Source organism: Polypterus senegalus, chromosome 5 (genome assembly GCF_016835505.1).
Source record: "Polypterus senegalus isolate Bchr_013 chromosome 5, ASM1683550v1, whole genome shotgun sequence".
NCBI classification, from domain to species: domain Eukaryota; kingdom Metazoa; phylum Chordata; class Cladistia; order Polypteriformes; family Polypteridae; genus Polypterus; species Polypterus senegalus.
The window spans coordinates 88,090,379-88,103,024 of record NC_053158.1 but is presented as its reverse complement, the minus strand read 5'-3'; the positions used below and the strand labels follow the sequence as shown (position 1 = coordinate 88,103,024).

At 35.4% G+C, this 12,646-nt stretch overlaps 1 protein-coding gene across 6 annotated transcripts in view; it reads left to right on the top strand.

Moving 5' to 3' along the window:
* The window catches only part of LOC120530413 (cadherin-12-like), an 802,688-nt gene that overhangs the window by 772,589 nt on the left and 17,453 nt on the right, over positions 1 to 12,646 (top strand). For all 6 annotated transcript variants that reach the window (XM_039754905.1, XM_039754904.1, XM_039754907.1 and 3 more), the window contains 2 exons: positions 2,863 to 2,984; positions 8,466 to 8,583. In XM_039754905.1, the coding sequence (XP_039610839.1) occupies positions 2,863 to 2,984; positions 8,466 to 8,583 (240 nt within the window). The remainder of the gene's footprint in view (positions 1 to 2,862; positions 2,985 to 8,465; positions 8,584 to 12,646) is intronic.

The following is a 12,646-nucleotide window of genomic DNA, read 5'->3' as shown; positions in this document are numbered from 1 at the left end:
CATTTGTATAGTATTCCTGTGCCTAGACATTATTAGATATACATGCAAACATCTTTCACATGACTGTTGAGATGTAGCACATCATATCTGGTACTGTATTTGATCTCATACTAAATGCTGAAATAAAATCAGGTCAGGTCAGCCATTTTAGCGATGTTGAGCCCTATGTAATTTAATAAATTTTTTAACACCTTACAACAACAACAACAACAACAACAACATTTATTTATATGGCACATTTTCATACAAAAAATGTAGCTCAAAGTGCTTAACAAAATGAAGAATAGAAAAATAAAAGACACAGTAAAAAATAAAATAAGTCAACATTAATTAACATAGAATAAGTACGGTCCAATGGCCAGGGTGGATAGAAAAAACAAAAAAAAACTCCAGACGGCTGGAGAAAAAAAATAAAATCTGCAGGGATTCCAGGCCATGAGACCGCCCAGTCCCCTCTGGGCATTCTACCTAACATAAATGAAACAGTCCTCTTTGGATTTAGAGTTCTCATGGAAGGATTTGATGATGATGGTCACATAGACTTCTGGCTTTCAGTCCATCATTGTTGGAGCATCATGATGCTTTGAGTAGGTGGTGCATGTCTACCACCACCTGGAAAAATGCAATGAAGCTACTACATATTTACTTTTTTCTCAAAAGCTTTCAACTTTAGGATGTCAGCAAGAAAAATATAGTTCAGTTACAGTTTTGTCTTTTGCCATATTTCTGGGTACCATTGAGATGTGTTTGGATGTTTTAAATGTAAACTAGAAAATGTGACATTATTACGTTGAAGTATAATCTATACTTGCTGTGGCAATGTCCCACTTCTGCTTCTGTATCATAATATAAGCATCATTCCAGATAAAATGAGCTCCAGATTGCTGCAAACATAGGCCAACCAGCTCTGTAAGGTCTTTTGGTACATGTTCTCCTTTCCCTGAGTTTGCAGACGGTTCCCCAGTTGAGGTAAAAATCCTATGTGGTTCCAGTGTCAAAGAAAGTGCATTCCAGTGAACCAAGGACTTCAGACCTATTGTGCTTAATTCATACGTACATCATGAAGACCTTTGAAAGACTGGCCCTAAATATGACCCCTGGTTTCTGAACATCTACAGTAGATCCTCTGCAGTTTGCCTATCAGACAAATACACAGTAGGTATGGAGGATGCTCTGATCTACATGTTCCACAGGGCCTGCTCCCACTAGGACAATGCCAGCAACACAGTCATGATGATGTTCTTTGACTTTTCCTGTGAATTTAACACCATTCTGCCTCATCAACTGTAGAAAATGTTCAAGGCATTTGATCTTGTTGCCAACATAGTCCCTGGGATCATGGACTACTGGACCAACAGACAACAGTTTGTGAGGCTCAAAGACTATGCTTTAAAAATAATGGTGTGTAATACTAGAGCACCTTAAGGAGCTGTCCTGTCTTCCTTCCTGTTTGCCCTCTATGTAACCGGCTTCCAGTACAATACCAACGTTTGCTATCTACAGAAATTCTCAGATGGCTCCTCCATCATAGGCTGCATTAATAATGGAATTGAGTCAGAGTTCAGGAGGTTTCTGCAGGACTACATCTTCGGGTGCAGGGAGAACCACCTGAAGCTCATCATCAGTTAGAGAAAAAAGTTAGTGGTGGGCATTCCTCTGAGACCAATTACCATTCAGTGGGAAGACATGGAAGAGGTACAGAGCTACAAGTATCTGGGGGTTCACATAAAGAATAAACTAGACTGCTCTGACAACATAGAGCCAGAGCAGACTGTACATTCTGAGGTGACTCAGGTCTTTTGATGTAGGCAGCGAGCTGCTGGAAATGTTTTACTTGTCTGTAGTACCTACTGTATTATTCTACACTGCGGTCTCTGAGAAAAACAGCTTAATTCAAAAGATGCACAATGCCTAAACACACTTATCAGGAAAGCCTGCTCCACTACTGAGCTAACCCTGGACACTCTAGAAGCTGTTGTGGGAAAGGGAATGGTGGCAAAAATATATGCCAATGTGAACAATCTCCTCTATCCACTTCAGGAGGCACTGTCTGGAGAACTTTTAGCTACAGACTCATTCCCTCACATTGTGCTAAGAAGCAACTCTGGGGAGCCTTTCTGCCTGCTGCTATCAGAAAGTTCAATGCTTCCTCCCAACATCCCAGGCTAAATACTTATACAGTTTAAGTTCATTTTGCTATTAATGCACAATATACATTAGCTTTCAATCTATCTATCTATCTATCTATCTATCTATCTATCTATCTATCTATCTATCTATCTATCTATCTATCTGTTGATTGATTTTATTAATTGTCCTGTGAGGCTGTAGTTTTTTTTAAGTTTTTGCTACTGTATGTGTTTAATTTCCCCTTGGGATTAATAAAGTTTATCTTATCTAGTCTAATATTTATTAAATATGTGCTTCATGAAAATATTTTTCTCCATGTACAAGAACATGTTTAGGACCATACTAATGTTTTACCCCAGGTAGGTAAAAAAGACACTCTTTCTTTCTCACAGGTAAATGTGTACTTATAATAATATTTCTGTAAATACTAAAATAAATTAAAGAATTTAGGGAAATTTAAAATCTTACATTCATGCAGGATGGCTTGCCTAAGCCTGTCCAATAACTAAATAGAAGCATACACCACAGTATTTCAAGCTTTATGTATCTGCTTGTTTCTTGTTTGCAAGTGTGCTTTGGTAAAATTGCTATTTTTTAACTTAAGATAATACAATAAAAGATGACTGCTTTTTTATAGATTACCCTTTACCAATTCTGTGTCAAAGTAATCTTTTTAGATGACAGTGTTGGAAATGTAATTAAAACTAATTATGTGCTTTTTTCTTGATGTAGATAACCCTGTGCTGTCCAGCAAAGTTGAAGTTACAATCCATGTCTTGGATGTTAATGAGTTTCCACCTGAATTTTCAGTACCATATGAGACTTTTGTGTGTGAAAATTCAAAACCAGGACAGGTATCCATCATCTTTCATATAAAATAACAACTTGTTTCTAACAAATGGGGAAAAATTGACATTATTTCGGTCCTAGACCGTGATTTTCCTTGTAAAACAATACCCTGTTTGCATTAAAATATATTTAATTTTACCTGAAAAAAAAACCAATCAGCTAATGTTTTACAGTCTCATTTTACAAGCAAGTATGTTGATTTCAAAAAATTACTACATAATCAAATGGTAATAAACTATAAATACCTTCATTAAATAATGTAACTTTCAAGTTCTGATATGTTTGAAAATGTATTTGTTCCAATATTTAATTCATTCATGTTTTCTAGAAGTTTAGCTTAATCTTGAAGCATAGCCACTGGTGTAGCAAATGGATGGAAGGGTCATTTTATCCTTTGAGTTCTGTTCATTTTATTTATCTTATAACCAATTCACAGTCCATGGTCTCAGAATGAAAAAGCTTTAAATGCATTCATCTATCTGAAACATATTCTGTACCTAACTGAAGTTAGTTGGATTTTTCATATTCTATTGTAGTATGTATTTGCAGCGTCAAAGCAGCAACAACTCATGACATGCATACAATTTGATTAATTGTTCAAGGTGTCAGTTTTCCTTTATGTGCACAGACTTACTAATCTAACGTTAACATTTACGTACCATTTACATACTTAAATAATAATATCTGTTCCTCTTTTTCCAATGACTAGTAAGACATGCGAGTTCACACATCATTTGCATCACAGAAAAATGAATCAAATAGAATGCTGATGCCTGATCTCACTGGCATCAGATCATTATGATACCCATAATCGTCATCTAGCAGAATGCCACAATATACTGTAGATTTACACATTAGACAAATGTACACCCTTACTGATCAGGAAAACGTATTGGTTAAATTGAAACAGAAACACCTCAAATTTAATATCAAATGGCTTTAAGGTTAAAAGGACAGGCCACAAAAACACAGGCAGCAAATGCAAACTACGCAAACTGGACAACTCAAACACAAGACATTGAGGCTGCCTGATAGCAACACCCATACTGCCTTGTGTTTGCAGGACCGGACAAGGCTTGCAAACAATTGAAAAAAACAATTTTCTATATACCTGCTGTCTCCGCACCAGCACTCCAAGCTTCTTTGAAACAGGAGTATTACACTGCTGATTTCTGTTGTTAAGAAGAAGAAAGTGCACATGTAAAGTTTGTTTTGTATTTTTTTCAAATTCAGTACCATTTGGTGATTCTCATTAGCACTGGGTGAATATCAAGATGCCACTTAGCTCCATCCATTTAATGCTGAGAATAAAGGGACAAAGCCTTCAAGCCCCGTTGCTAAACTCAAAAACGTTCAGGTTGCACATTAACGGTGTTCTAATGATAGAATCTTGTTCAACTAGTCCTGACCCATGAGCTAGAAACAGGCTTGCAGCATCTTATAAAAAGAAAATTTCACATACCATAAAATCCAGTTTTTGTCTAGATAAAAAAGAAATTGAGCATGTCATGAAAAAGTCTCAAAAAAAACTTCTTAAGACTAAGTTGAGGGTTGTTATACACATTTTAATAATCTAAATTACTGAGAAAAGCATATTACGTATTCTGCACAATTTCACTGAGGATGTGAAAATAATGCAGAAACAATATTGTTACTAATTAATAAATCAGTTTATCTTTCATTTTATTAGGTTTTACCACTTTGCAAGCTTCAGTTTAAAACTGCAAATACTGTATATTGTAAATATACCGTGATTAAAATATCACATAGTTATTGCTCTGGGATTTAATCCAGTGTTCTGTTTGTATGTTTTGTACACCATGTGGGCTTTATGGAAGCAACATTCTTCAAATCTTTATTTAAATTTAAGGTGTGAAGTGTGTGAGACAAAAATGTAATTTCCCCTCTTAATAGAACACACTTCAGCTTACCAAGCATTATCATGATTAGGGTGCTGGCACAAGACAGCATTACACACTTTACAGGTACAATTCTGAATTTATTGGGTATTCACTCATCCTTACATCTATTTACGAAAGCTACCAAAGGTACGTCACCAGTCTCAGTTGTATTGAAAATTAGATTTGGCTTAATTTCTAATGTGAAATAAAGAACAATTACACTCGGTATGCCAAAAATGGAATCTGCAAATCTATCCAGCAATTTTAATTGTTGGCACCACAATGCAGATATTAGTCCTTCAGCCTCACTCCACTAAGAGGATGGTTTGAATCCCAACCTGAACACTATCTGTGTGGAGTCTTCACATTCTTCCTTGTGTCTGTGTATATTCTCTTCTCTTATTCCAGTTTCCTCCTTTATCCCAAATATACAGTATGTGTTAGGTTGACAGACAATTCTGATTTGAGTATGAATAAGTGTGGGTGTGTGTACAGTATGAGAGTTTCACCACAAACAGAATCAGAAATGTGGGTTCCAAACCTCAACAAATCAATAAAGAATATTTTAATGTCTATTAATACATACTGGAAAACTTTGGAAATGAATGTGTTTTATTTTCAGATTTCCCAATAATAACAATAATAATTCTATAATGCTATGCTCCTAAAGACATAAGACTGATTTTTATCAAAAAAATGCTCAAGAAAGGAGGAAAATTAATGTCCTGTCCTCCAGGAGCAAACATGACATGTATGGTTGGTTCTGTTGGAATAAATTAATATCTTCACGGCTGTAAAATTGGATTAAGTAGATTCTGAAAAGGGGCAGGTTGATGAACTGAGGGGTGAATGTTGCCTCATTGTACATCACAATTCATGACTTTATGGTCCTTTTTTAGCATATGTTAGGAATTAAATAAGTTATAAGTACAAAACTGAGCTTTATTGGTGCTTTTGTACAACCAAATCTGGAGGAATGCTGCTGCAAAAATAAATACATACTACAAATGTATGTTTAAAAAAAAGAGAAATATTTAGCATTTTCAATATTATTTGGAAATATTAGACATGTTGAAGGGATAAAAGCCAGTTGTCATAATGCACAAAACAAGAACAAAATTTATTTTTATATCATATTTTTATACAAGGTGTGTAGCCCAAAGTCCTTTACAAGAGGTTAAAGAAAATATGCAAGAAAACAAACAACAAGTTATTAATAAATAGGTATATGAGTGAATAAATGAAATACCAAAAATTGTAAATAAAAATAAATAAATGTTCAGTTACATACCATATATACTTAAGGATAAGTTCTCCCGCGGAGAAGTCGGTACTTGATTTTACAGTATAATTTCTGGTATTTTATAATAGCGGTTGTATACAGTAAGTAGAATGTGGAAAACTCACGCTATAGGTACAAGGGATTATGGTATGCTGACACCCACCTTTGAGAGTAACCATGGAGCACACTGCTTTTTTATCTATGTGGGGGTGGCAATTCTCTGTATCAGTGCATGCTCCTAACCTCTCTCTCTCTCTCTCACTATTGTGCCTATGTGACCACACAGTAATACCTGAGCAATGTTTGCACTGATTTGTGTTTTTTGTATATTACACCCTTATACACCTTTATCATAAGAGCATCACTTATTTACGATGGAGCGTTCGATCAGAAGAAAACGTGTAGCTGGTATTAAAGTCATTGAAATAGCGAAAGAAATTGGTAACTGTGCTGCTGCAACAAAATTTGGTGTGTCTGAGAAACTGATGTGAGATTGGATGAGGCAAGAAGATGTAAAAAAAAAAAATTAAATGTTGCATTTTTGAACGGGTGTATGAGTCGGGGTATGATTTTATGATCGATTTTTTTGGATTTCAAGACCTGACTTATATGTGAGTATATATGGTAATATGGTTTATGCCACTAACAGACAAAGTAGAGTCTTTATTTATCCATTTATTTTTAAGTCAATCATGATCATAATGATAGATCTGATACTATGGTCAGATGGCAAAGGGAGGAAAGTAAAAATAACAAAATCCAACTGGAAACAAAAATCTGCATTGGTACCATGGCCAAAAAACACCCAACCCTCACTGGGTATTCTCCACAGCATAACTGTGATTAAGTTGTTACTATTGCTATATCATAGAAGATATAATGCAGTGGGTCTTGACTACGTTTGGAGTGTCCAGATTCCTCCAAACATCACAGGTACAAAATGCCACTAGAGAAAACCAGAAATTAAAACACAGAAAAGTAGAGGTTAATAATGATTGCAACTCCAAGAAGTATATGATATTTCAAGTTATTTATAATCTATTAGAAGTGGAACTATAATGCAGCTAAAGTTTTTTTTAATGTTCCCTGATATTAGTCTGGCATATCCCTGTTGATAAAGTATTCCAGATTGTTGGTGCATAACGGCAATAGCCACTTCACCCCAACTTTTATGCTTAGCTCTTGGAATAATAAGCAAACCAGGGTTTGAAGATCTAGATATGACCAAGAATATAAGTGGACAAGCACTCCAAAATGGAGAAAGTAGCAAGCCTATTCATAGCTTTAATGATAACATTATTACTATTTGAAAATTGATTCTACAGGACACTGGTAACCAATATACCAGTGTTAAAACTGGTGAGATATACTCCGATTTTCTTTTGCTGTTTAGGATTATTGCTGCTGCATTCTGAACTAACAACAACTAATTGATGTCTTTGATGTCATCAAATGTTGTATTTAATAAAGTGAATAAGATGAACATTAAAAGGAATGAGTTTATACAGTCAAATACAGAGGAATTTACCATTTAAGGTAGACTAGCCATTTGGCTACTCAAGTCCAGTAATTTTAGAGTATTGATTACATAAACAGTGTCCCGTTGAATAACTGGATCCCGTCCCATTAATCACACTGTTTTCCCAAAATCAGAAGCAGCAGAACTATGCACTACACTGCTGTACTGCACTCTTCTTTTAACAGTATAACAATGGAAAAACATGAAAAGATTTGCTAGGGTCATGCATTTGTCACATTAACAACAGATGCATTACAGAATTCAATGTAACTTTATCAGCAAAGAAAGAGTGTTAATATTTGTCATCATTTAATATTATGCTTTACAAATAATCAAATTAAGTCATATACTTTAAAACAATTTTGAATAATGGCAGTTATATATTTGTTTCTAAGATGTCTGACATTTTACCTTGAAAATGCATATTAGTGCAATACATCAATTGTTTTATTTGATTCTGAAATATAAAGAGTTTGTTATGTTTGGAAACATCTTGTATGTTTTTAATGAGCTGCTATTACATATGAAATACAGCGCCATAATCCTTAGTTAAAAATCTGGTTGAGTCACTATCTGTATCAAGTTCCCATATTCTATATGTGTCTATGTGAGATTTTCTTGGGGTACTTTCTTCACACTTCTCAGAGACTAATGTGTTAGGTTAGGAGTGTGGATAAGCGTTAATGGGGCTGTTTCCTGTTTTGTGTCTGAATTTTTTTTTTAACTGTGAAAATCATTTTGTATTACTCTTTTATCAGAATATATTGTCTATTTCTTTTTTCAGATTATTCAAATTGTTAGTGCAAAGGACAAAGACACACCTAGTGATGGTCAAAGATTTACTTATAAGCCATTACCAGAACCATCAACAAAGGAGAATTTTACAGTACAGGACTTTGGAAGTAAGTGATTTTCATCATTGGGATATTTTCTTTCTTTATAAAATTTGATATTACTTATGTAGCTGAGTTTTAAACAACACTTAATCCAAGACGTACTGCCGGACATACTAGAGTGCCCAAGAATAGTGATGAGTCATGTTTATGTTTTAACTCGTCTTTTAATTATTACCAATATAGTGTTTTTGAAAAATGTATGTAAGTAACTGAAACAAGCATTGTTTATGGTGCTGTGTTCACTTCTGTTGGCATGGCATATTTTATAACATTTTAAAAACAATAAAAAGTGTAGAATGCAGAGCAACTTGCTTTATGGTTACTGTATGTAATATCTGAATCACAGATTGCAATTCTTATAAAATACTTCCAAATACGAATCTTCCGTGGATCTTCTGTAAGATCTAAAGGTCCTTCCTTTACTTGTTTTCAAATATGAAATTACTCAAACATTTTTCGGCAAGTATGTAAGCAAAACAGGGGGAATGACATTACTCTGATTCAATTATTGTACTACAGAGATTATCTTACTGAGAACAATTATTCATACTGAAATTGCAGGACTGATTCACTTGTTGACTAGGAATTTCTACATCGTGACAAAGCTGACATTAGTGAGTCAAGCAATTGTCTTTTAACACTAGAATCCCTGAAGCCTACGAAAACCACGTACTGAAGTGAGTTTATCTCCAGGTGGAAGTCCCATTTTACTTTTTGGTGCCAAGCAGAGATGCGTTGCGGTGCAGCAGTATATTAGCCAGCGAAAGCGCAGTGAAGAAGCTGTCAGTTGCTACGGTCCTGCCTTTGTCCAGTGTTATACTGGTCATGGGACATTCTATCTTTGATTGCCAGTACAACAAATGGTTCTGAGCAGGCATCAGCCACAGCACCAACTGTGGTTATTGCTGCTCTTGTGAAAAGAATGGAGATAAATGCCATCAACTCGGAGAGGCAAGTTCGTTGTAACACGTGAACGTCACTGACAGAATAAAACTGAATAATAAAAAAACAAGTGCTAACTATTGCAAGTAGCCAAAATTTACACCGGGTGTTACAGACTCAAATCAAATGTATGTTTGTAACATATTATAGTAATAATAATAATAATAGCGTCAGTTCAATGCTCATAGCACAGACACTCAAACCTGGGACTTTTGTGTTATAAGGCAGCAGTTCTTACCTCTGCGCCATTCAAGAATACGTATCAACTTCCAGTCCATTGACATGTAAAATCAAATGATTTTTTTTTTCTTTGGTTATATTCTTGAATAAAAGCACATGTGTTTATTTGATATTTGGATTAAAGTCTCCACGCATTGTACACTTCACATCATTATTAGTATAACATGGAAAAAGTTTCTGCTTTAGGTATGTGTTCATCATTTCTTGCCTCGCATTTCCTTTCATCCTACACTTACCCAGATCTTTGTAGACATGGAACACACATGAAATGTATGTATTCCAAATATCGATATACTGTATTATTTACCCTATACAACTCCAGGCATCTCACGCGCAGATAAGGAGCCTTGGCTTGAACTGGGAGAACTTTTTGCCCGAGTTCAGTTCTGTCAAAGGGGGCGGGTGGAATGGGGGATGGGACAGCAGGGTGCTTGCTGCTTGTGCTGATTGACACATGTACAAAACAAAAGACACTGATGGAGAGGCGTGAAGGAATTTAAGGTGGCCCGGGATTACAAATTTTTTCATAGGCTTCAGGGATTCTAGTGTTAATGGACAAATTTCAAAAAGTGTGAATATTGACCACAGCATCAATACAATGTATAGTTGCTGTCTTATCAAAAGGGGTTTTTGCCTTAAGAGGCCTTATGGCAAATCTTTGTTTTAGTGTGTGTTTGAATATTTTCAAAGAAAAACTTGAACATATCAAGATTGCTGTTGGTCCAAGGCTTAATCACTTCTGTTACTCTCTTTATTGATATAAATGACTTTGACAGATATTATCTCATATTGAGCTTGAGATTAAATGGAGGAGGTAGCAGTCATGATCTAAGGTACTGTTCTAGTGACTGCTAGTGTTTGCTAAATTAATACAGTGGGTGCTCCTTCACACAGAGAAGCAAAGGTATATTGAATAAGTTACCAAGGATGTGGTAGAAAGTGATACTTGGATATTGTACAAGAGTTGGGTGAATAAAAATTCATAGGCCATGCTTTATTAAATTGTGTTGTTCACTTCTAAATGGTGATATTTTTATATCAGATACAGTCAGTAGCATTTGATTTAGACAAGCTCATGCATTAAAATTGATTTGGATCAAAATATGCATTCTTTTGAGGTAGTATGGATTTGACTGTTCAAATGTGGTCACATTTCAATATTCAATATAATATAGTGGTTTGTTGAGCAATTTTATATGTTTAAAATACAGCATTGTAGTTAGATGCAACTTGTTGCAGAATGTTCAGTGGCTCATTTAGACATAACTTCTCATTAATCATCTGTCTGTGAGTAGCTGACTTGAATTATCACAGGGTTGAAGAGACAACAATACAGGAGTTTCTTTACATTTCCTCTGTGTTTCAGAAGATTGGCATTTCCATTATCTTCAGCCTGATGGCAGCTTTAGGAATCAAAAATGGGAGGTGAAATATAAAACACAATAAACTGTTAACACAGAATTTATTTTGTTGACTAAAAGCACAATAATGTATTTTACTGTTGTGTAATATTATCTCAGTGCAAAGGAACAAATGTAAAGCAACCGTAAATTACACAGTATTTTATTTCTGTATTTTGAAATGTATTGGAGAGCCATTGTATAAAGCCTCTCTGTTGTACTGAATGATTTTTAGTTTATCAACTAAGCTTAACTTCTCCATAACATCAACCACTTTTGAAAAGACAGCATGTTTAACAAATCTGTTGTGAACACTAGGTGGCACTGTTACTCCTTTAAACTCAATAGAGAGACACTTAGGACACAGGGTAAAAACACTGAGAAGTATTTTAATTCTTTTTCTTCTCAAAAACAGTGCTCTCTAAGCACCACAGCCACAATAAACAGGCAAATAATTATTACAAAGCACAATAGTCTCTCTTCATTTCTCCTCCACACCTCCCATCAATTTACATCCACTCCCACTCGACTCTGGCTCACCTGCTGGATCTTCAGCATTCCTTTAAATAGTCCTCGACCTGGAAGTGCTTCTGTACTTCCTCTCACATGACTTGCTAGCACTTCTGGGTCAGAAGGAGAACTTAAGTTCTTTAGTCAGCCCGGAAGTACTTCTGGGCTTCCATCCTCGTGACTTCGTACTTCCAGGCTATGGTGAAGATATGACTCCCCAGGTTCTCTCGCAGCATCCACTGTTGGCACCCACTGTAACCAGCAGGGCTGTGGTATAAAACTACATGTCCCATGGTGCCCTGTGGGAATCCAGAGCACCGCTACACTGCAGGGAAGTTGCCATCTAATGTCTTCGGGGGAGCAGTGTCCCAAAGAGGTTGCCTTCCCCCATCCTTCCACTCTGTGGGCATACCGGCCAGGTTGAGCTGCCAGCCATCTATCACAGTGTGTATACGTGAATGTTTAAGGGGCTGGGGTGAACTATTGGTTTGTTTAGATTTTTATAAAATCAAAGACGGAATAATTCCAACACTGTATTCAGCTTAAAGTAGCGATATTTCACAAAAAACACTGCTTTGGTCTGCAATTTTTGTACTAGCTTCTTAATGTATAATTTTAATTTTATAGTGCCATATTCCCTAAATGGTTGACACAAAAAAGTTTAAAAATTACTTCTATCCAAAAGTGATGAAGCTAAAGTAAGACTGAGTAAGCATGTTAAGGAGCATAAATAACAAATTAATTCCACATGCAAAAATAATAGGATATCTTCCCCACAATAGGAATGTAACTTATATTAAATAAGAAGGAGGACTCAGGTTTTATTATCTTTGTCTTTGAACATTACTGCCCTTTTTTAATACCAGGATTGGCCCTTTTGCACATTTTTAAATTTTGCTTAATTTAAGAATACTGTAACTCTTTGCAACTTTAAAGGGAACAGTTAAAGTGTTTTTTGTTGCCTTTAATCTCTTAGT